Source organism: Peromyscus maniculatus, chromosome 11 (genome assembly GCF_049852395.1).
Source record: "Peromyscus maniculatus bairdii isolate BWxNUB_F1_BW_parent chromosome 11, HU_Pman_BW_mat_3.1, whole genome shotgun sequence".
In the NCBI taxonomy this organism is placed as follows: domain Eukaryota; kingdom Metazoa; phylum Chordata; class Mammalia; order Rodentia; family Cricetidae; genus Peromyscus; species Peromyscus maniculatus.
The window spans coordinates 100820279-100841411 of NC_134862.1; the positions used below are offsets into that span (position 1 = coordinate 100820279).

The 21133-nt window shown below is 46.9% G+C and overlaps 1 protein-coding gene and 1 long non-coding RNA gene across 2 annotated transcripts in view; one reads left to right on the top strand and one right to left on the bottom strand.

Moving 5' to 3' along the window:
- LOC121826669 (uncharacterized) overlaps positions 1-1811 on the bottom strand; it is a 6637-nt gene extending 4826 nt beyond the window's left edge. The window contains exons 1-2 of the long non-coding RNA XR_013043513.1: positions 1541-1811; positions 1182-1338 (exon numbers count right to left, since the gene is read on the bottom strand). This is a non-coding gene — a long non-coding RNA (uncharacterized LOC121826669). The remainder of the gene's footprint in view (positions 1-1181; positions 1339-1540) is intronic.
- A 33-nt stretch (positions 1812-1844) lies between these two features.
- Nek2 (NIMA related kinase 2) lies at positions 1845-20575 on the top strand. The gene is made up of 8 exons (XM_015989711.3): positions 1845-4787; positions 5278-5495; positions 5780-6020; positions 10398-10480; positions 11113-11239; positions 11959-12178; positions 15223-15348; positions 18441-20575. Exons 1-8 carry the CDS (start codon positions 4692-4694, stop codon positions 18659-18661), a joined length of 1332 nt encoding a protein of 443 aa, XP_015845197.3. The 5' UTR covers positions 1845-4691; the 3' UTR covers positions 18662-20575.
- The last annotated feature ends 558 nt before the right edge of the window (positions 20576-21133 follow it).

The window sequence follows — 21133 nt, forward strand, 5'->3', positions numbered from 1 at the left end:
TTGTGTGCAAGTCTGAAACTCTCCCTGTGAAACACTGTGAGGCTCTGACCGCATGCAGGGCTCCCAGCCCAGTTCTTCTCATCACGCTCTCCATAGCTGCCTGTCATTCTGCACGGCTTGTGTGACAAGGATTCCGTCTGTCCGCAGCACCTGCCGTCACTGTCACTGGCAGCTTACCCACAGCACTCCTTTCCTCGGGTTATTTACTGAGCAAATACTATGTTTTAGTCTTAATTTTTTTTGTTTTGTTTTTCAGAGACAGAGTTCCTCTGTGTAGCCCTGACTGTCATGGAACTCACTCTGTGGACCAGGCTGGCCTTGAACTCACAGAGATCCATCTGCCTCTGCCTTGAGTGCTGGGATTAAAGGTGTGCACCACCACCACCACCACCACCACCACCACCACCACCACCACCACCACCACCACCACCCCCACTGGGCTTTCCTTCTTTACACAGCCATTTCTAGGAGAGATTGATGCACAGGGGACGTCCTGGTCCTCTGGCTCCTACAATCTTCCTGTTCCCTCTTCTTCAATGTTCCTGAGCCATAGGTGAAGGAGCTGTGATGTAGATGTATCCATGGGGCTGGCCTCCCCATGCTCTGTTGATCTCTGCTTTTGTGTCTGGTTGTGGTGTTCTGTGATGGCCTCCATTTGCTGTAGAGGCCTCTTTGGTGAGGGCAGGCACTGCACTTACCTAGGACAGGTGGGCTGAGCACCTACTTTTCATTTTTGAGACAGTGTATCATCATGTTGTCCAGGCTAGCCTTGAACTTGGAATCCTCAACCTCTTGCACTACCACTCTTGGCTCAACCATCTTTTTTTTTTTTCTTTAATCTTTTAGCTTCTGGTTGTTACATTCAAAGAAACTCTCCCCTTATTTTTCTTTTTTTTTTTTTTTTTTTTTTTTTTTTTGGTTTTTCGAGACAGGGTTTCTCTGTGTAGCTTTGCGCCTTTCCTGGAACTCACTTGGTAGCCCAGGCTGGCCTCGAACTCACAAAGATCCGCCTGCCTCTGCCTCCCGAGTGCTGGGATTAAAGGCGTGCGCCACCACCGCCCGGCTCCCTTATTTTTCTTTGTAGAAATCTTTACTAATAACTTTAAAGCATTTCTGTAGTCCTAGATTTCAAACTGCCCCAGCTAATCCCCAAGACAAGATTCACTCACAAAATGTCTGACCTGACATCCTCCTGTGCCAGTCTTGGCTCTGCAGGTGGCTGGATGCCGCTCCTCATCATGTGGGGGCACACCGCTCTCTAGTGGGCCGTGTGTGTCAGTGCACCGAGGCACCTCAGGTTCTGGGGACCCTTCAGGGAACTGAGCTAACAGATGCTACCTTTAGTTAAGACAAAGTAGAAAAACCAGGAGCTTGATTCTGGACACAACACAGCTGAGTAGGCCAGGCCCCCAGGAACAGCCCTGTGGGCCCAAAGCACAGTGCAAAAGATCCCTCCCTTGAGATGGCACCAAGTGATGGGCGCAGCTGGGACCTGTCATGCTAAAGTGACACCACCCTTTTTATTATTGTTGTCACACACCTGTCTAGGGCCTCTCTCCAGACTCCCAGGATGGCTCCCCCAAGATAGGCAGGCTCAGCCTCAGAGCTGGGGGTGTTTGATGGTTGAATTCTTCAGCGATCACTACAAATATCCGCAGAGGCCTTAATAAGAAGCATTCCTGGAGGCAGAGGCAGGAGGATCTCTGTGAGTTGGAGGCCAGCCTGGTCTACAGAGCGAGTTCCAGGACAGGTACCAAAACTACACAGAGAAACCCTGTCTCGAAAAAAACAACAACAACAAAAAGCCTTCCTGGGTCTTTGTTAATTTTTTTCTTTTTTATGCCTTCTCTATTCCAGGACTTGTACTGGCCACAGGGTTTGGGGTCCATCTGGGAAACTATCACAAATACCCAGTTAGAACAGATTCACATGCACAGTGGTCTCTGGACATCTTGATGAGGCCCCTCAGAGCAGAGATGACAAAGTTGGAATTCAATCTTGTGGGACAAGTTGTGTCCTCTGGATAAACACAATGGAGGGGCATCCTGTTTCCTTAATAAAATGCCTGGACAAAAGCAACTTAGGGAAAGATGGGTTTATTTGGCTCACAGTTCAAGTCCATCATGCTGGGAAAGCAGGCACCTGAGCAGCTGGTTACCGCATCTGCAGTCAAGAACCAGAGAGAGATGAATGAACGTGTTTAGCTAGCTCTCCCTTGTGTGTGTACTCCAGGACTGTGGTGGTTTGAATGACAATGGTCCCCATAGACTCACAGATTGGAATGCTTGGTCCCCATTTGTTAGAACTATTTGGGAAGGATTAGGAGGTGTGGCCTTGTTGGAGAAGGCGAGTCACTGAGGGTGGGCTTGGGGGTCTCCCTCTCTCCCCACCTCCTCTCTGCCAGTTGTCATCTCAACAAGTAAGCTCTCAGCTACTGCTCCAGTGCCAACCCTGCCTGCCTGCTACCCTGCTCCCTGCCACCAGGACAATGAACTCACCTTCTGAAACTGTGAGCAAGCCCCCAGCTTAACTCCTTTCTTTAATGGGTTGTCTTGGTCACGGTGTCTCTTCCCAGCAATAGAACAGCGACTAAGCAAGGACTCAAGGACTCAACGGAATGTTGCTGCCCACTTTTAGGGTGTGTCTTCCAATTCAATTAATTTAACATAATCAAGATAAGGCATGCTCAGAGGCTAACCTGATCTACGCCATCCCTTGCAGGTGTGCCCAAAGGCTTGTCTCTTGTCAAGATGGCAATCGACAGTAACCATGAAGGGGTAAGGCATGGAGGTGGGGTACAAGCAGAATTTCCGACACACAGAATAGTAGATGCTAAGGGGGTGTTGAGGAGCTGACAGTATGCTGGGTTTGGAGCAAAGAGTAAGAGCATCGTGTCCATAAAGAAGGTGATGGGCTGGGTGTGAAGCAGGCTAGCCAAGGAGCTCAACACAAACATCAGTGCACACACACTGCACAGCACACACCATGTAAATGACCTCAGCCATTTGTAGCTCCTTATATAACTTCTGAAGATCTAAATTAATCCTACTCCTGTGAGGTGAGACGATGTCCTTGAATGTTAATTTAAAAGTTCTCCTGGCTGACAATTCCAATTAGCTTATACTAAATTCAGTGCATGAAATACATTCTTTATTTTTAACATAAGGAGGCTTCTAATTCTTATTAATAGGACATCAGGTTCTTTTCAATCACACTACGAACAGATATTTTAAGAACAATGACCTATTTATGCACCAGATCATTAGCTTTCTGGTAATGCACATTAACCTCTCGCTGCCCTGGGTGGAGACCTTAAGCTCTCCTCTCTCAGTTAAAAATGGGGCTGCTTCATTGGCTGCCTGAGCTGAAGTCAGGAAACTGCACTTAGTACCCCACATAGGCTATTTGGGAACACTTTTCCTAACATTTTTTTTCTTGGCAGATGTCTTAGAGGTAATTTTTTTTTGTTTTTGTTTTTGTTTTTGGAGACAGGGTTTATCTGTGTAGCTTTGCGCCTTTTCCTGGAACTCACTTTGTAGTCCAGGCTGGCCTCGAACTCACAGAGATCCGCCTGCCTCTGCCTCCCGAGTGCTGGGATTAAAGGCGTGCGCCACCACCGCCCGGCTTAGAGGTAAACTTTTACTGTCTCTGTGTGGTGACCAGTGTGTTCTGGATGCTCCCATACTCCACCCCTAGGTTTTGGATATTCTTACATGTTGCACAGGTCTCTCCGTTTTAATGTTCAGAGATATAATCTATGGTAACTGTGCCCAGAACTCACATGTCAACTCTGTTATTATGAATAATATTAGAATACTATGAATACCCATTAAATTTTTTTTAATCAGTTCTTTTCTGGGCAGTTGGGCCCCAGCAAATGAGTTAAGCCGAGTTTCCATTTTCCTCATGAGAAAGATGGAAACACGGGTTCCTTCTCTTCCTCCCCCCCCCTCCCCGCCCCGTGTCTCTCTCGGGGGTGGAGGTGGGGCGTAAGACAGGGTCCCTGTACATGGTCCTGGATCCTGGAACTTACTAGGCAGACCAGGCTGGCCTCGAAATCACAGATACCCGCCTGCGTGCGCCACCGTCCCGGGCTGGAGCAGGGATCCTTGCTCCCTAGGAGTGTATGGAGGTATACAAAGCTCTTGGCTCACTCTTCACGTCCCTCAGGGTCATCGAGTCCTCAACACACACGGCTCAGGTGCAGAGGAGACCGGAAAGGGTGAGGGTCAAAGTGGAAAGGTCGAAAGGCGGGAGCCTCTGCACCGAGAGCTCGCTGGACCTCCGTTACCCCAGCGACCGCGGCGGAGGACGGCATCATGGAGTCCCAACAAGCTTTGCGAGCCCAGCTCCCCGGGGTTTCCTGCGCGGCGCCTGCTCCATCAAGCAACCAGACGCCCACACCGACGCCGACGCGGTTGCCTAGCGACACGTATTTCCCCAAGATGCTTAGCAGTGTTATGTCTCCTCAGCCAATCAGAGCTAAGAGGCACCTTCGCCGTCGACCAATAGATGGCGAGGCCGCGGCCCGCGACGGTTGACCGGGCGGCCGGTAGCTCTCGGGCTCGGGAGGTTGGCGCGGTTCCCCGGGCGGCAGGGCTGCGGCACGGCGCGGTTGGCCTGCGGCGGGCTGAGCCTGGGCTCCTGGGGCGGGTCGGGGTGCTACGGTTATCCCGGTGCGGGCACCCGCCATGCCGTCCCGGGTGGAAGACTACGAGGTGCTGCACAGCATCGGCACCGGCTCCTACGGCCGCTGCCAGAAGATTCGGAGGAAGAGCGACGGCAAGGTGAGGCATCGCCGCCGCGCGGCCCGTCCGGTGGGAAGAGCAAGCCTCGCCTACACCGGGGAGGGGCAGGGCAGCTCACCTGAAAGGCCTGACGAAAGCCACTTGAGAAGGGAAGGGTTCGAGGGTGCGGGCCATCGTGGCCGGAACGCATGGTGGCAGGAACTCGAGGCCCCTGGTCACTCTGTATCCGCAGGGAGCCGAGAGGTGTGCTCCGCTGGCTTGCTGCTTCTTGGTACCACCCACATTTAGGGTGGGTCTTCCCACTTGAATGAACCCAGTCTAGACTCCCTCGCTGACATACCCAGAGATTTGCCTCGTAGATGATTTTAGATCTGCCAAATTGACAGTATTAACCATCATAATGACCTTGAGTTGTAATATATATTGACATGTGAGGTAGTGGGGGGCGGGTTGTTTTTCAAGTTTGGACATTTCATTTGTTGTCTCTGAGGATAATAAATTCTTATACCTTGGAAACGTTGTGTTTCAGATACTGGTGTGGAAAGAACTTGACTATGGCTCCATGACGGAGGTGGAGAAGCAGATGCTTGTGTCTGAGGTGAACTTGCTTCGGGAGCTGAAACACCCAAACATCGTCCGTTACTATGATCGTATTATCGACAGAACCAACACAACCTTGTACATCGTGATGGAATACTGTGAAGGAGGGGACCTGGCCAGTGTCATTACAAAGGGGACCAAGGAAAGGTAAGTGGTAACTTTTGACTGTAAGCTGGAAGGGTATAGCATTGTTGTTGTTAAGCACATTGTGTTGGGAACAGGGACAGAGCCCTTAATAATATAGTAGAAGGTTCTTGTATTTGTTTGGTGGGTGCACGGGACATTAGAAAATCCTTAGTGAAACAATACCCATATTTCATATTTAATAATAATTTACTTCCATGTTTGTGCACTTTGAAAGCTGAAATAGTTTATCCTGCATTCAGTGATTTTATTCAGGATCATAAAATGTGTGATTGCTTTTGCTCCAGACAATACTTAGAGGAAGAGTTTGTCCTCCGAGTGATGACTCAGTTGACCCTGGCCCTGAAAGAGTGTCACAGGAGGTCTGATGGTGGCCACACTGTGCTTCATCGGGATCTGAAGCCGGCCAACGTCTTCCTGGACAGCAGACACAACGTCAAGCTCGGGGACTTTGGACTAGCGAGAATATTAAACCACGACACGAGTTTTGCAAAAACGTTTGTTGGCACACCCTATTACATGTCTCCTGTGAGTATCTCAGAATCTAGAGACTTTTTAATGTCCTAGGCGAAGCATTCAGATGCAAGGGAGCCGAGGCTTGGATTGCTAAATCCAGTAGCCCGGAATTTACAATACAGTTTTAAGTTTTTATTTTTTCTTTTTTTTCCCTCAGTACTAGGGATTGAACCTAGACTGTCAGGCATTTGAGGCAAGTACTGTACCACTGAGCTACAACCCAAGATCTTTTATATATAACATATATTTTTAAACCTTATTACTTATGTATACATGTATGTGTCTTGTGAGTGTGTGCGTGTGTGGGTAATGGTGGAGACTGGAAGAGGGAATGGAGTCACCCACCTCACACTCAAGCTGGAGTTCCAGGCGGTTGTGAGCTCCCTGACATGGATGCTGGGAATGAACTCTGTCCTCTGGAAGGGCATCAAGTGTTTATCCACTGGCCTCTCTTCAACCCTCTTAGATTTTTTTTTCAAAGGGACTGCTTGGTCATTTAATTCCTCAGTATTCAGCTATAGCTTTTTTTAAAAAAAGGATTTATTTATGTGTATGAATGTTTTGCCTATATGTGTATAAGTGTACACATGTGTGCCTTGTGCCCGAGGGGGTCAGAAGACAGCACTGGATTATTTGGAACCAGAGTATGGATGGATGTGAGCTGCCATGTTGGGGCTGGAAATCAAACCCAAGTCCTCTAAGAGCAACAAGTGCTCCTAACCACTGAGCCATCTCTCCAGTGTGTCCCAGCCCCTAGGGTTTCTCTGTGTAGCCCTGGCTGGCCTGGATCCCACTATGTAGACCAGGCTGGCCTCGAGCTCATAGAGATCTGCCTGCCTATGCTGGGATTAAAGGTGTGAGCCACCATGCCCAGCTTTTGTTTCATTTTTTTTTTTTTTTTTTTTTTTTTTTTTTTTGTTTGTTTTTCGAGACAGGGTTTCTCTGTATAGCTTTGCGCCTTTCCTGGAACTCACTTGGTAGTCCAGGCTGGCCTCGAACTCACAGAGATCCACCTGCCTCTGCCTCCCGAGTGCTAGGATTAAAGGTGTGTGCCACCACCCCCTGGCTTTGTTTCATTTTTTAAAATGGTCATATGTGCTAAGTTCCAGGGCTACAATATATAGTGTTTAAAAGCAACAGTGTTTCGCCTGCTGGTGGTGGCTCATGCCTTTAATCCCAGCACTCAGGGAGGCAGAGCCAGGTGGATCTCTGTGGGTTCGAGGCCAGCCTGGGCTACAGAGTGAGTTCCAGGACAGGCTCCAAAGCTACACAGAGAAACCCTGTCTCAAAAAACAAAAAAACAAAACAAACAAACAACGACAGAAAACAACAGTGTTTCCTAAGGTGTCAATCCTGAACACATGACCCCAGACTCCCTGGGAGTATTTTTTTTAACGTGTAGACTCCTGGGCCCTGAGTGCAGAAACTGGAGGCAGCTGGTCACATTGTATCAGCAGGAAGCAGAGAGATAAATGCATGTGCACAGCTCACCATCACAGTGACCTCATGTTTGAGGCTTGGGCCCTTCTCACATGGGCATCTTGTTTTTACAGTGTTAATTTCTGTTCTTGAGGCTCCTTGCCTGCATTTACAGTGAGCTTCCAAAATGTCTCACCATCCCAAGGCACCTTCTGTGAATATCGTTATATCCTTGTATGAGTTTATTAATTATTGCCCTTTTTTTTTTTTTTTTTTTTTTCTCCAAGACAAGGTTTTTCTTTGTAGCCCTGGCTGTCCTGGAACTAGTTTTGTAGACCAGATTGGTCTCAAACTAACAGAGGTCCACCTACCTCTCCCTCCCGAGTGCTGAGATTAAAGGTGTGCACCACCACTGAGCAGCTGTTCCTCATTTCTTAGTATTGGATTGCAGAACATAAAATGAAATTGTTGAGGCAAGGGCATGACAGTTTTTAGCTGTCATTAGATGTCAAGATCCTAGGGCCTGCCTTTAATCCCAGCCTGGTCTCCATAGGGCTCTAGGCCAGCTAAGACTACATAGTGAGACCCTGTCTCAAAAAACAAAAACAAGCAAACAAATAAATAAATGAACACCAGCTAACCTTGAGTCCATAAAGAACAGCATTGTGTTTAAATATAAGATACTAGCAGAGATTTCTTTAGTAATCCACAGAGATGTCTAGGATCTTCTAGTATATAATCATGCTAATAGAGCTGGTGACAGCATAAAACTTTGTGGGCACCGGGCGGTGGTGGCGCACGCCTTTAATCCCAGCACTCGGGAGGCAGAGGCAGGTGGATCTCTGTGAGTTCGAAGCCAGCCTGGGCTACCAAGTGAGTTCCAGGAAAGGCGCAAAGCTATACAGAGAAACCCTGTCTCGAAAAACTAAAAAAAGAAAGAAAGAAAGAGAGAGAGAGAGAGAGAGAGAGAGAGAGAGAGAGAGAGAGAGAGAAAGAAAGAAAGAAAGAAAGAAAGAAAGAAAGAAAGAAAGAAAGAAAGAAAGAAAGAAAGAAAGAAAGAAAGAAAAAAAACTTTGTGAGTTGTGACTTTGTTTTCAGAACAGCCCAGTTTTCCCATGGTGTCCTATTCCACACAGAAAGCTTGATTACAAAGGGAAATCAAGGAGTTAACACCTGCACAATTGTTTTGTGCCTCCTTTTCCCACCTGCCCTTGTGACTAGATGGATTCAATTTCCCTGAGGCATAAGTTGGGAGAAGTGTTGTCAGCCTAAGGAAGTTATTGCTGTGGTTTATAACAGTGGACTGGAAAAAAAAATGTGTGTATTTGAATATAAAGGAATAGTTAAATTAGATTTTTGTACCTATATCTACTAAGATGTGAACTAAATTCATGTTTTGATTACTCTAGCTTTTTCTATGATTCATTCATTTATTTTGATTTAGAAAATGTGTGTGTGAGCATGTGTTGCCAGTGGAGGCCAGAAGAGGGCAGCAGATCGCTGGAGTTAATAAGCCATTTTTATTTTTTTTTATTTTTTATTTTTTTTTTTTTTTTGGTTTTTTGAGACAGGGTTTCTCTGTGTAGCTTTGCGCCTTTCCTGGAACTCGCTTTGGAGACCAGGCTGGCCTTGAACTCAGAGATCCGCCTGGCTCTGCCTCCCAAGTACTGGGATTAAAGGCGTGCGCCACCAACCCCTGGCGATTTGTTTATCTTTGAGGCAGATTCTCATGTATCCCAGGCTGGCCTTGAACTTGCTATTTAATGGAGGATGACCTTGAACTCCTGATCCTCAGGCCTTTAACTTGGGTGCAGGATTATAGCTGTGTTCCACCAGCCATTTCCTTTGATTTTTAAAATGGAGTGTCTAGTTGGTGCCCACAGCTGTGTGTAGTCCCAGCTGCCTGGAGGCTGAGGCAGATGTCTGAACTCAGGAGTCTGAGACACTGTCTCTAAACAAAACAAAAGAAAATGGTGTTTACTTCCCGTGAGGGCAGTGGGGAGCACTCTCCAGTGCTGGCCTTGAATCGCGTCAATCCCACAGTAAGCATTGTATTTGTGAAAATGAGACGAGTGAATGAATTGCGTGTGGTAAAGTTGCCAGGACAAGCTCATCCCCTATTTCATTATACACTTGAGGGTGAAGTGGAGGCCCCCGTCTTTATTACTGTAGGCTAAGCTACATTGGTCCTTTGGATGTGAAATTTTGAAAATTTTAACTATAGACAGAAAATTTAACATTGTTTCTTCTTAAGTGAGCATTTTTAAAGTAAAATTTGAGGTTCCATTTCATTTTCAGTTTATTGATTTATTTATTGTGGTTTTTGTTTTTGTTTTTTCCTTTGGTTTTTTGAGACAGGGTTTCTCTGTGTAGCTTTTAGAGCCTGTCCTTGAACTCACTATAGACCAGGCTGGCCGGAACTCACAGAGATCCACCTGCCTGTGCCACCCTGATTGCTGGGATTAAAGGCGTGTGCCACCACTGCCCGGCCATTTGTTGTTGTTTTTTGACAGTAACTCACACCCTGGGTCACCCTAGAACTTGTTATGTAGCTGAAGATAACTTAGAATTTTTTTAGGTTTTTATTTCATGTGTAGAAGTGTTTTGATTGCATTCATGTACACCAGAAGTGTACAGTGCCTGGGGAGACCAAAGCACGTTCGATCCCCTGGAACTGGAGTTACAGATTGTAGTGAGCTGTCATGTGGGTGCTGGGAATGAAGCCTGGGTCCTCTGGAGGAGCGGCCAGTCCTAACTGCTGAGACATCTCTCCAGCCCCATCGTTGAATTTCTCACCCTCTTGCCTCTACTTCCCAAGTGCTGAGATTAAGGTGTGGGCCACCACACCTTGTTGATTTTGTGTTTGGGGTCCAACCCAGCCGTTGTGCATGCGGACAAGCTCTCTGCTAACTAAGCTGCCTCCCAGCTGTCAGGTTGAAAAACTTTGATACTTCTCACCTTGTCTTCTAGGAGCAAATGAGCCGCTTGTCCTATAATGAGAAGTCGGACATCTGGTCGCTGGGTTGCCTGCTCTATGAACTGTGTGCATTAATGTGAGTAGGGAGACAACATCTGAGCCCAGGCCGACTCTGTTGGTCACCTGTCACTGGGCCCTGTTAAAGCTGACTTAGAAGACAAGTTAAAAACAACAATACCACACCCTGACTTCTACAAATTAAGAATGGAACTCATGGGGCTGGGTCCTGCTTTGTTCAAGGATCCGTGTTTCCCAGTGAAACCGACATGGCGCTCAGGGCAGAGGTCATAGGTCAGGGGGACAGAGCAGGAATGCCGCAGGAGTCTGGAGAGCAGGGTCTGCTCTTGACACCCTCCTCCTTCCCATCTAAGCTCTTCCCAGAACATGGTTCTCCAAGGATGGAGAAGAGAGTCTTGCTCCCCGCTGACACAGTTTGGCCATGCTTCTGGATATAGTAGGTAGAAGGCAGGGTGCCCCAGAATATCCAGAACATACGGGACGGACCCCCAGAATGTAGGCAGTACCAAGAAACTGCTAAGCACAGCCACAGAAGAGTCCCAGATGGGGAAATAGAATGCCAGGCAGAGCCCAGCGTTTTATTCCTGTTAGTTGCATTCATTTAACATTTTTTAAACTTCCTTTTCTTCCCTTGCCTCCTCGTCTCTCCCTTCTCTTTTCTCTTAATTATTTATTATTTTTAAATCCCAGGCCTCCATTTACAGCCTTCAACCAGAAAGAGTTAGCTGGGAAAATCAGAGAAGGGAGATTCAGGCGAATCCCCTACCGCTACTCTGACGGATTAAATGACATCATTACTCGGATGCTCAATTTGAAGGTAATGGTGGCCAGGCGATGTGTGCACCATCTGTTAATCCATTGGGTAAACTTTGGAGTGCACGTTCTGCTGTAGATGGATGAGAACTGAAGAAGCATCCTCCCTGACTAAATATTGTGTTAGCCAAGGTGAAAGCTCACAGGCGTGGAAACACACATCTTGAACAACCTTCGCGCCTCACTTCCTGTTTTCCTTGTCACCTTTCGCCCCACTAACTGACAGCTAGTCCATGGGAAGATTGAGAGAAGGGGAAGGGACCAGGTCTGGGGCCTTATTACTCTCCCTGTCCCTTGGGATTAGAGACCAGAACCAGGGAGAAGGGGACAGCAGAAGGAAGTGACCTGACAGAAGGTTTTCTGGCCCACGGGACGAGAGGCGGATGTTCTAGTGTGTGTGTGTGTGTGTGTGTTAGGCTTGAAGGCTGGTGAGGATGTCCTTAACAGTATTTAGAGAAACAAAGGTCTCACTCCCCCCAGCAGACCTCAGTGGTGCCCAGTGTGTGGCGTCCTGCAGGGCCTGAGAATCCTTAGAAGGGTGGGGTGAGAACAGGTGAGTTAAAAACCTGCATCAGCTTGCAGACCCAGAACCTAGTGACCAGTAACCTTGTTTCTCCAGATGTTTCTAGATAGAGGAAGTGTCTCTTCTTGTTTATCCTCCAAATGTAACTGCTAATCTTAAGATGACTGTTGTGTGGCCCGCCTGCCACCCTGTTTGTCCAGGATTACCACCGACCTTCAGTGGAGGAAATCCTGGAGAGCCCTTTGATAGCAGACTTGGTTGCGGAAGAGCAAAGGAGACATCTGGAGAGGAGGGGCCCGCGCTTGAGCGAGCCTCCAAAGCCGCAGGCCTCCAGCCCTGTGCTGAGTGAGCTCAAGCTGAAGGAGATGCAGCTGCAGGACCGAGAGCGTGCACTCAGAGCTCGAGAGGACAGTCTGGAGCGTGAGTCATGCCCAGGGCCAAGGGAGCCAGTGGCCTGTGCCATGGGGGAGGTGTGGCTGGGGTTTGAACAGAGAAGCTTGTATGTACAGGCCCTCTTAGAACCTTTTGTTTCTTTCTAGTGGTGGGGAACTGGGATTGAATCCAGGACTTGGTGAATACCAGTGAGCTACATCTCAGCCCTTTTCTTTTGAGTATGGTTCTCAACCTGGGGGTCACGGCACTTTCACAGGCATCGCCTAAGATTATGGGAAAGCACTGCTGGTCTTAGGAATCTCCTCCATCTGTCTCCAGGTGGATCCACCCACATACAAGTGCCTGGGGTTGTAACGTCATTGTGCCAACTCCATCATAGACACCGGGAACAAATACAAGTGTATATAATAGAGATGGTGTCATGATATACTTTTGCAGACCAGTCACATATATGTAGAGAGTAGCAACTGTGTTGACAACATCAGTATTGGAGATAAACCAATGCTTTATGAATTATAATTACTGGGTAAGAGTAAAATCATGTACTGTAAATCATCAACTACAGAAAAAAAAATCTGTACCATGGGAACTTCCCGTGGATGCTGATCAGATGTGGTTGACGTGAATACTGCCCCCTTGTGATAGTAACTGGTATGTAAAAACACACAATGGTAAATCATAGGAAACTCCAGTGTACTGCATTGACTGAACTATGCCATGCATCATCTTTTGGATTAGTAAAGCTGTTGTTATATATTGTTTTCATTAGAAAACCATCCCATGACAATGGTTGTGTAGAAAGGAACGTTAAGAAAAGAAAGTATAATGAGGATTTTTTACAGTATGGTTTTACTTTAGTAATTACAGCAGGAATTGAGAAATTGCACTGTGTTATTTGTTGTGAACTTCTGTCAGCCGGAGCCGAGCAAACTAAAATGCCATTTTGATAACAGCATTCGAGCTTTGCTGCAAAGATATACAAACTGTTTTAGGAGCAAAGCTGATGGACTTGATACTGGTGGCAAGTACCACAAACAGAACATAGCAGCCGCTGAAGCCTCACGTTTGGAGGCACCCGGAATTGCCAGGACCATGAAATGAAACCTGACACTGTTGCTGAGGAGTTACTGTTGCCAGTGGCCGAAGACATTGTTGAAGTTGAGACGAACTTGTTACACAGTTGAGTGCAGTTTCCCTCTCTAAGGACACTGCAGGAGAATGGATGGCAGTGCTGACGGTCTTGATCAGGTAACAGGTACTGTGTACATGAGGTGTAGTGATGGTGGTGGCGGCCTTAAAGGTGAGCTGCTTTTTATGCAAACCTCTTGAATCCACAACATTGCACGTGATGTATTTCCTGAAAGAGCGGAAGCTCTCTTGGGAAAGGTTGTGGTGTTGGCACAGATGGTGCTCCAGCTGTGCTGGGGTGTCATCTGGATTCAGCGTTTGGTACTGAACATCGAAAAAGCCATCTGAACACCAGAGTCATCCGAACTCACTGTATGATTCATCGGCAAATATCAGCAGTGAAGACAGTGCCGCAGGAGTTACAGGAAGTCTGAAAGGCATGAATTCGTCGGTTTGTAAAGGTGAGCACTTTAAACGATTGACTGTTTGCTCAGCTGTGCTACAAGGTGGATCTGTGAACAAAGCTCTGCTCTTTCACGCTGAAGAGAGATGGTGGGCAAGAGGAAATGTTTTTAAAATGCGCTTTTGAGCTTCATGATGAACTCAAAATGTTTTTAATCAGAAAGCAAGACTGCAGTTCAAAGCACTTTCCAGCGATGAAAACGAATTGCAGAAAATAACTTATTTGGTTGACATCTTTGCCATCTTGAATGAGTTAAAGTTGTACTGCAAGGACCAAATGCAACATGCCTCGATTTGTCTGAAAACATCAGATCATTCCAAATGAAACTTTAGCTTTGGCAAAAACAGAAACGAACTAGATGATAATAGAATTCATATGTTGCCTACCTTACTGGGGCTTTCTTTGAGGAACGTGACATTGAACCAGGTGATAATTTCTGTGAAAGAACACTTGCACAGGGCATTGATGGTGCATGCCTTTAATCCCAGCACTCGGGAGGCAGAGGCAGGAGAATCTCTGTGAGTTCAAGGCCAGCCTGGTCTACAGAGCAAGTTTTAGGACAGGTTCCAAAGCTACACAGAAAAACAAACAAACAAAAAAACCAAAACCAACAACAACAAAACACACTTGCACCTGCTTGCGGATGACAATTCATTGTATTTTCCAAATCTCCCTGACACCCATTTGCACGTGCCAGAAGCCCATTCACAGTTGACGTTGAAGATGTTCCCGAGGTGGCTCCAGAGTTCACTGAACTTGTTAACATCTGTGCAGCAGGAACTGACTTCTCTACAATGTCAGTTACACAATTCTGGATCAAGTGTTGGTTCATAGCCTTTCTGTTTGAGACTGTTACCCTTCTTCCATTTCCGACAACATATCTTTGTGAAACAGGGTGTTCCAGCTTGCTGGTTATCAGTCCTAAACACAGAAGTAGACTTGTTGTGGAAGATGTCTTTGTGTGCTCTTGCAGAGACTGCCCCGAGAATATGTGATCTGGAGAGAAAGACGCAATCTCAACCTTCCACTGACGTTGGCTGTTTACACATACCGTCACAAAACGTGGCATATAGTTTACTATTGTTATACTACAACTGTTACCCATGCTACAGCATGCTTCAAGACAGAATTTCACAACATATAATTACATATTGTTTTTGTGATTAATCACTATGCTTTAGTTATGTTCAATTTGTAATAATGAAAGCACATCCTGCATACCAGAAATTTATGATTTATAACAGTAGCAAAATTGTAGCTATGAAGTAGCAACTAAACAATTTTATGTTTGGGGGCCACCACACCATGAGGACCTGTGTTAAAGGTCACAGTGTTAGGAAGGTTGAGAACCACTGCGATAAAGGAACCTTCCCTGGAGCCCAGCAAGAGAGAGTGATGAGACAAATGGGGAGATTCCAGACGTAAGTGGTTTTATGGCCAGGGCCCTTATTTGTTTCTTTTTTTCCTTCCCTTTTTAAAGAGAAGGAACGTGAACTTTGTATTCGAGAGAGGCTAGCGGAGGACAAACTGGCCAGAGCCGAGAGTCTGGTGAAGAACTACAGCTTGCTGAAGGAGCAGAGGTTCCTGTGTCTGGCTAGTGGCCCAGGTATGTCTGTCTGTACGTCAGCTCTGCATACACTGTCCCCACGTGGACATGTACAACCAGTGTGACCGTCAGGCGTTTGTAGTGCTTTAATTTACAGGCTCAGATGTCAGGTGACTTCACTGAGCATGTGTACTGGAGTGGGAATGAGATTCTGTTGGTGGTGTGACTGATTTCCTGGGTGAGAGACCTGAGACAGCTTCACCCACCTTATCAAATGACATGGTTCATACTTAAATATTTAATTTTTGAAATGTAAACATTTTCAAAACTATACATTTCAAGTTTTTCTCTGGATATTATTTTCTTTGGTTATGTTATCGAAACTATATTTCTCTTCATTTTCAAGTAAAACCTTGGTATTTTGAAACTGGCACACTTCAGTCACCATAGAAGGTATGGATTAACAGGCATGGTGGTAAAAATCTGTAATTCTATCATGTGGAAGACAGGGGAATTGCTAGGAGTTTGAGAGCAACCTGTTCTCCATAGTGAGTTCACCCAGTCTTAACAAAAAGGGGGAGGGGACTAGAGAGATGGCCTGGGTTAGTGCTTCCTGTCTCAGTCACTGTTCTACCGCTGTGAAGAGACGCCATGCCCAAGACAACTCAGAAGAAGCATCCATTGTGGCTGGCTTGCAGCTCCCGAGGCCGAGTCCATTATCATCCTAGCGGGGAGCATGGCAGCAGACAGCAGACGTGCCGCTGCTGAGAGGAGGCTGAGAGCCGCACCTTCATCCTGTGGGCCTAAGTCCCACCCCCAGTGACAGATGGAGTTCCTCCAACACACCTCCCAATCCTTCCCAAGTATCCCCACCCGCTAAGACTAAGAATCAAATATACGAGCCTATGGAGTCGATTCTTATTCAGCTTACACTGTTCTTCCTGAGGACTTGAGTTTGGTCCCAGCACCCATAACCAGCCCCCTGCCTGGAACTCTGGCTCCAGGGGAACCCAAGTCCTTTTCTGGCCTCCTCAGGCCCTTGTACTCACATGCACATAACCCCTCCCTCAATCCCCACACACATGAACACACACACACACACACACAATTTACAAAATAAAAATAAACAACAAAAAAGAAAATACAACTTGGGTTTCCAAGATGGCTGAGTGGGTGACCCGAATTTTTTTTTTTTTTTTTTTTTTTGGGTTTTTCGAGACAGGGTTTCTCTGTGTAGCTTTGCGCCTTTCCTGGGACTCACTTGGTAGCCCAGGCTGGCCTCGAACTCACAGAGATCCGCCTGGCTCTGCCTCCCGAGTGCTGGGATTAAAGGCGTGCGCCACCACCGCCCGGCGGGTGACCCGAATTTACTCTCTAGGACCATGTGGTGGAAGAACCCTGCCTCCCAAAGTTTACCCTCTGACATTACACACCTTCACTCCCAGCTTTCAGGGGGCAGAGGCAAGCAGATAACTGAGTTTGAGGCCAGCCTAGTCTACATAGCAAGTTCTAGGCTAGCCACAAAATAAGGAGAAAAACTGGTGTGCTTCACATTCACACTCATATCATCACCAAAAAAGACCCTTTGGAGACTGCTCTTCAGCTAAGGGTGTGCTGACATCTGCCCTGGTGTCTTTGAGCAAAGGTAGTAGCTGGGTGAGGTGCTGGGTTTCATTTTATGGGGTGCATAGATGGGTGTGTACAACATCCTTGAATCATGGTGTTTAAAGAAAGCCACAGAGGCCACTGCAGCTCAGACTTGAGTCTTGAGTGTTACACACCTGAGTGTGTCAGAGCCACAACAAGCCACAGAGCGGGTGTGAGTAGATGCCAGCTCAGGCCCAGGACATTGGCAAGATGCGATGTCCTTTTGCACAGTGGGACAGTAAAGTCCCGCCAAGTGCAGCCCGGTGGGCAGCTGCTTCTTGAAAGCCGTCTGTCTGCTCAGCGAAGCCTGCCTGCTGCTGGATGCACTGCTTTCTCTAAACCCTTTCTCGGTCCATCCGTTAGAGACGCCATGGTGTGACAATGCAGTGTTGGTCGTGGCGGGAGACAGCTGCCTCTTCCGCACTGGTGCTAAGGTCTGCTGGCAACAGCTTGTGCTTTGAAGTAAAAAGTGACGGCAGAACTCAGGGCACTTACGGGAGCCAGCCTCCTGCCTCTCCCTCCAGCGGTCTCCCTCCACCTTCCTTGGGACCTAGCTCACACTTGATCTCCCCATGAGCACCACACAACTGGCTCTCTGCACCTCTGTGCCGTCTCCCTGCACACGTCACTTAGCTCCTGCTTGCTTATGGCCTGTCGTCCCCTACCAGAAAAGGGCCTTTGTTTGCTCACAGTGGCCATAGTGTAAACTCGGTAAATATTTAAGCATATTTCCTTGAAATGCACACAAAGGGAAATTGAGCCCCCACCAGCACCATCTGTAGTTAGGGGTTATCAGTGCATGTAAGACATGCATCACTCATTCACTGCAGCTCAGCTGTCTCTGCAGTTGCTTAGACACACATTTTGGTGGGTGAACTGTTTGATCGTTGTAAGTGTGCTCTGTAAGAAAGCTGTGCTAGTGAGGTTACCTGTCATAAGTTCTCAGGAACAGAGTAAATACTGATTTCCCACAACCCCAGTGCATTGATCTTTAAAAGAAAAGTTGACTATTAAGAAATCAAAGCATTTGTCCTTGATTATTTGGTGTATTTCAGGGCATGGTGTCAACTCATGCCTGTGTAGCTATAAAGGAGGCTGAGGCAGGAACATCATAAGGTTAAGGACAGCCTGAGCTACATAGCAAGATCATAGCTAAAACAAAACAAAACAAAACAAAAAAACGGGCTGGAGAGATGCTTCAGTGGTTAAGAGCACATGCGGATCCTGTAGAGGACCTGAGTTCAGTTCCCAGCACCCACCTAAGGTGTCTCACAACCACCTATAACTCCAGCTGCAGGAGATCCAGGGCCCTCTTCTGGATCTGGATCTTCTGCACCTGTATTCACGTGCATTTATCCATGCACGCATTGGTCTCTGCCATCCTATGCTCCTGACTGCTTGTCCAGAGAATAATACACAGGTGTCAGCTGTAGGTCAGTAACCTTTGACCTGTATGACAGAGTTGGTCTCAGGTAACACAGACCCCTCTCTTTTTCTTTCTAAAGAACTTGATCTTCCATCATCAATAATGAGGAAGAAGGTTCATTTCCGTGGGGAAAGCAAAGAGAATGCCACAAGGAGTGAGAATTCCGAGAGCCAGCTTGCCAAGTCCAAGTGCAAGGACCTGAAGAAGAGGCTTCATGCTGCCCAGCTGCGGGCTCAAGCCCTGTCGGATATTGAAAAAAACTACCAACTAAAGAGCAGGCAGATCCTGGGCATGCGCTAGGCCAGCAAGACATGGAGCTCGGTCAGTATTCAGTACCGCCAACCCACTAGAGATTGGTACTCAACTGCTGTAGTTTTATGTGTCTGGTTCTGAGCTTCACCTTTGTGTGCAGTGAGCATGATGCTGGGATTGTTTGTGCTCTTTTTCAGCAACAGGTCTACAAGATGGACATGTCTCCCTTTTCCTCCTAATATCCCTGTATAGAAAGCATGGTGCCTTTGCTGGTTAGTTGGGCTTTTGATCCTGTGTGGGATTACTACTGGGAATATGAGATGGGACACCATAGATTTTAAGAGAAAATAATGTTAGGGAAAGAATATTTAACGTGGAGGACTCACTGGAAAGTTTGTGACTGAGTGGTGTGCCTGCATCTGTCATGTTTAGTTTTACACTGTAAATCTGCACAGCAGAAACTGTGCGCCCAGCATCTGCTGTCCACACCATGGGTGATGTACGTGGTCCTCAGCCACTCAGCGGTGGTTGTGTGTTGGTGTCTCCTGCCTTCACTGCAGTTTCCAGATGAGGCTGCAGCTGAGGTGCGACCTCACTGTTCACAGGGGATCTGACAGGGCGGGAGTCTTCGCTCTCCCACAGGATCGCATTACAGAGGTCAGGGAGAGCTTTTTAGTGTGTGATATTACAGGGAGAGACCCAGCCACTGACCTGGAAGCCCAGCATTCCAGTTCCACGCTGTTTATTGTGCTAGTTAAAATACCAGTGACAGACTCCGGGAGAGAAATGAAAGGGTAGAAGCTTCTACCTAAGAACATGGATTTACCTTCAGCGAAACTTCTGCTGGAACAGTTCCCAGTGAGTGCAGAAGAGCCATTTAGATTCCTGAGAAACCCAAGGAGGAGGCTGACACTGATGAGGCCCTCAACATGCTTGTGCTATGTGGCACAGGAGGGCACCTGGGGACAGGAGGCTGCTGGCGAGCCCAGGAGAGCTGTTCACTGTCATTCTCCACCTGAAATGCCTCTGTGTCCAAGAGACTCACTCTCCCAGTTCTTGTATGGCCTTGAATAGATGGTGATTTCACTGGAGGACTCCAGATTGTGCCCTATCTGTATTAAGTGCCCCTAAGTATGAACTGAAAGGTCTAAAATGCTACAGGGTCTTCATATTTTAAATCACATGTATTGTTCCCTAATGTTAGAGAACTGTCTTTAGAAAGGTGGTCTGTTTAAGGCCACTGGGAAGAAAGCAGGCCACCTTTGACCTCTGTCCACAGCCCCTTGAGACAGCTTCAGAAAAGAACTGTGTGGTGTGTGTTATTGAGGGTGATACTGCCTTCACCTGTGTTAGGGCCAGACATTTGCTGATTATTTTTCAAAGACCTCATCAGAAAGAGGTTCATTTGCCTTACTTAATAAGTGCTGTTGGCTGAGAGGGGAGGTCAGAAGCATTTTAATGCCACTTGTCTCATGGTTAAACATTCAGACTTCTTGCATTTTAAAATTCTGTGTCCTTTACTGTCTGGGTCTGTAATAACTTGCTTGGGTGTGTAACTTGCCAGGGTTGACTTTTTTAATGCTTTGTGTAAATTCTCTACTGTTTGGCACTTGTAGCTGCAGAAGGCAGTGCCAGGGATCTCTTGCAGCTATGTCTTTGGTGGCAGCTTGGAATGTAAAATATGGTGAGCATCTTATCTGTCTGTTTCTCTGACAATCTACCAGATGGGAAATCCTGTTGAAAACTAGAAACCCGGTGGTTTTTCCTTTTTCTTTTTCTCCTTTGGTCTATAATGATATTGGTATAGCAGTACAGAGTAAAATCCTGTATATATACAAATCTTAAGTATGAGGTTTTAAATGTCCCTAACTTTAGAAAACTTAATTGGATACAATTGTTTATGAATAACCAGTCATCTTATTTATAAAATTTCCAATACAATAAAAATCTATTTTGTGGAAATTCATCATTGTGATGTTTGGGGTGTGTGTGTGTGTGTGTGTGTGTGTGTGTGTGTGTGTGTGTGTGTGTGTGTGTGCGCGAGTGCACATGCGCGCATGCGTGCAGATGCATTTGGAGCCTAGAGGGCAACCTCAGGTGTCATTGTTCAGGAATTGTCACCTTGATTTTTGATATGGCATCTCCCTGGCCTGTGCCTCACCAATTTTGTCAGGCTTGCTATCGCCCACATTCCAGAGTTCTTCCTCTTGCCTCTGCCTCCTTAGTGTAGAGATCACAAGCACATTTACTGCCTCTGACTTTCTATGTGGTGTGGGGCCTGAACTTAGTTCCTCATGCTTGCGTAGCATGGCTTTCTGACTGAGCCGTCTCCTTAGCTCATGATATCTGTGTTTTATTTTATTCTCCTGTCTGTCATTTATCTCCCGTTTTCCCCACAGTGTAAATCTTTCAGTTTCCTACAGTTATGTCTTTTATGTTTATTGGTCTCTGAATTGGATTGAAGAAAAGTGGGTGATGCCCAGGGAGCTACATCCCACTGGTAAGCTGTAGTGGACTGCA

Excerpts from the sequence above, each read along its gene's own strand:
- Nek2 (XM_015989711.3), top strand. The coding sequence starts at position 4,692 with ATGCCGTCCCGGGTGGAAGACTACGAGGTGCTGCACAGCATCGGCACC. Across the intron at positions 5,496-5,779 it reads ACAAAGGGGACCAAGGAAAG|ACAATACTTAGAGGAAGAGT; the intron begins GTAAGTGGTAAC and ends CTTTTGCTCCAG. Across the intron at positions 11,240-11,958 it reads CTCGGATGCTCAATTTGAAG|GATTACCACCGACCTTCAGT; the intron begins GTAATGGTGGCC and ends CTGTTTGTCCAG.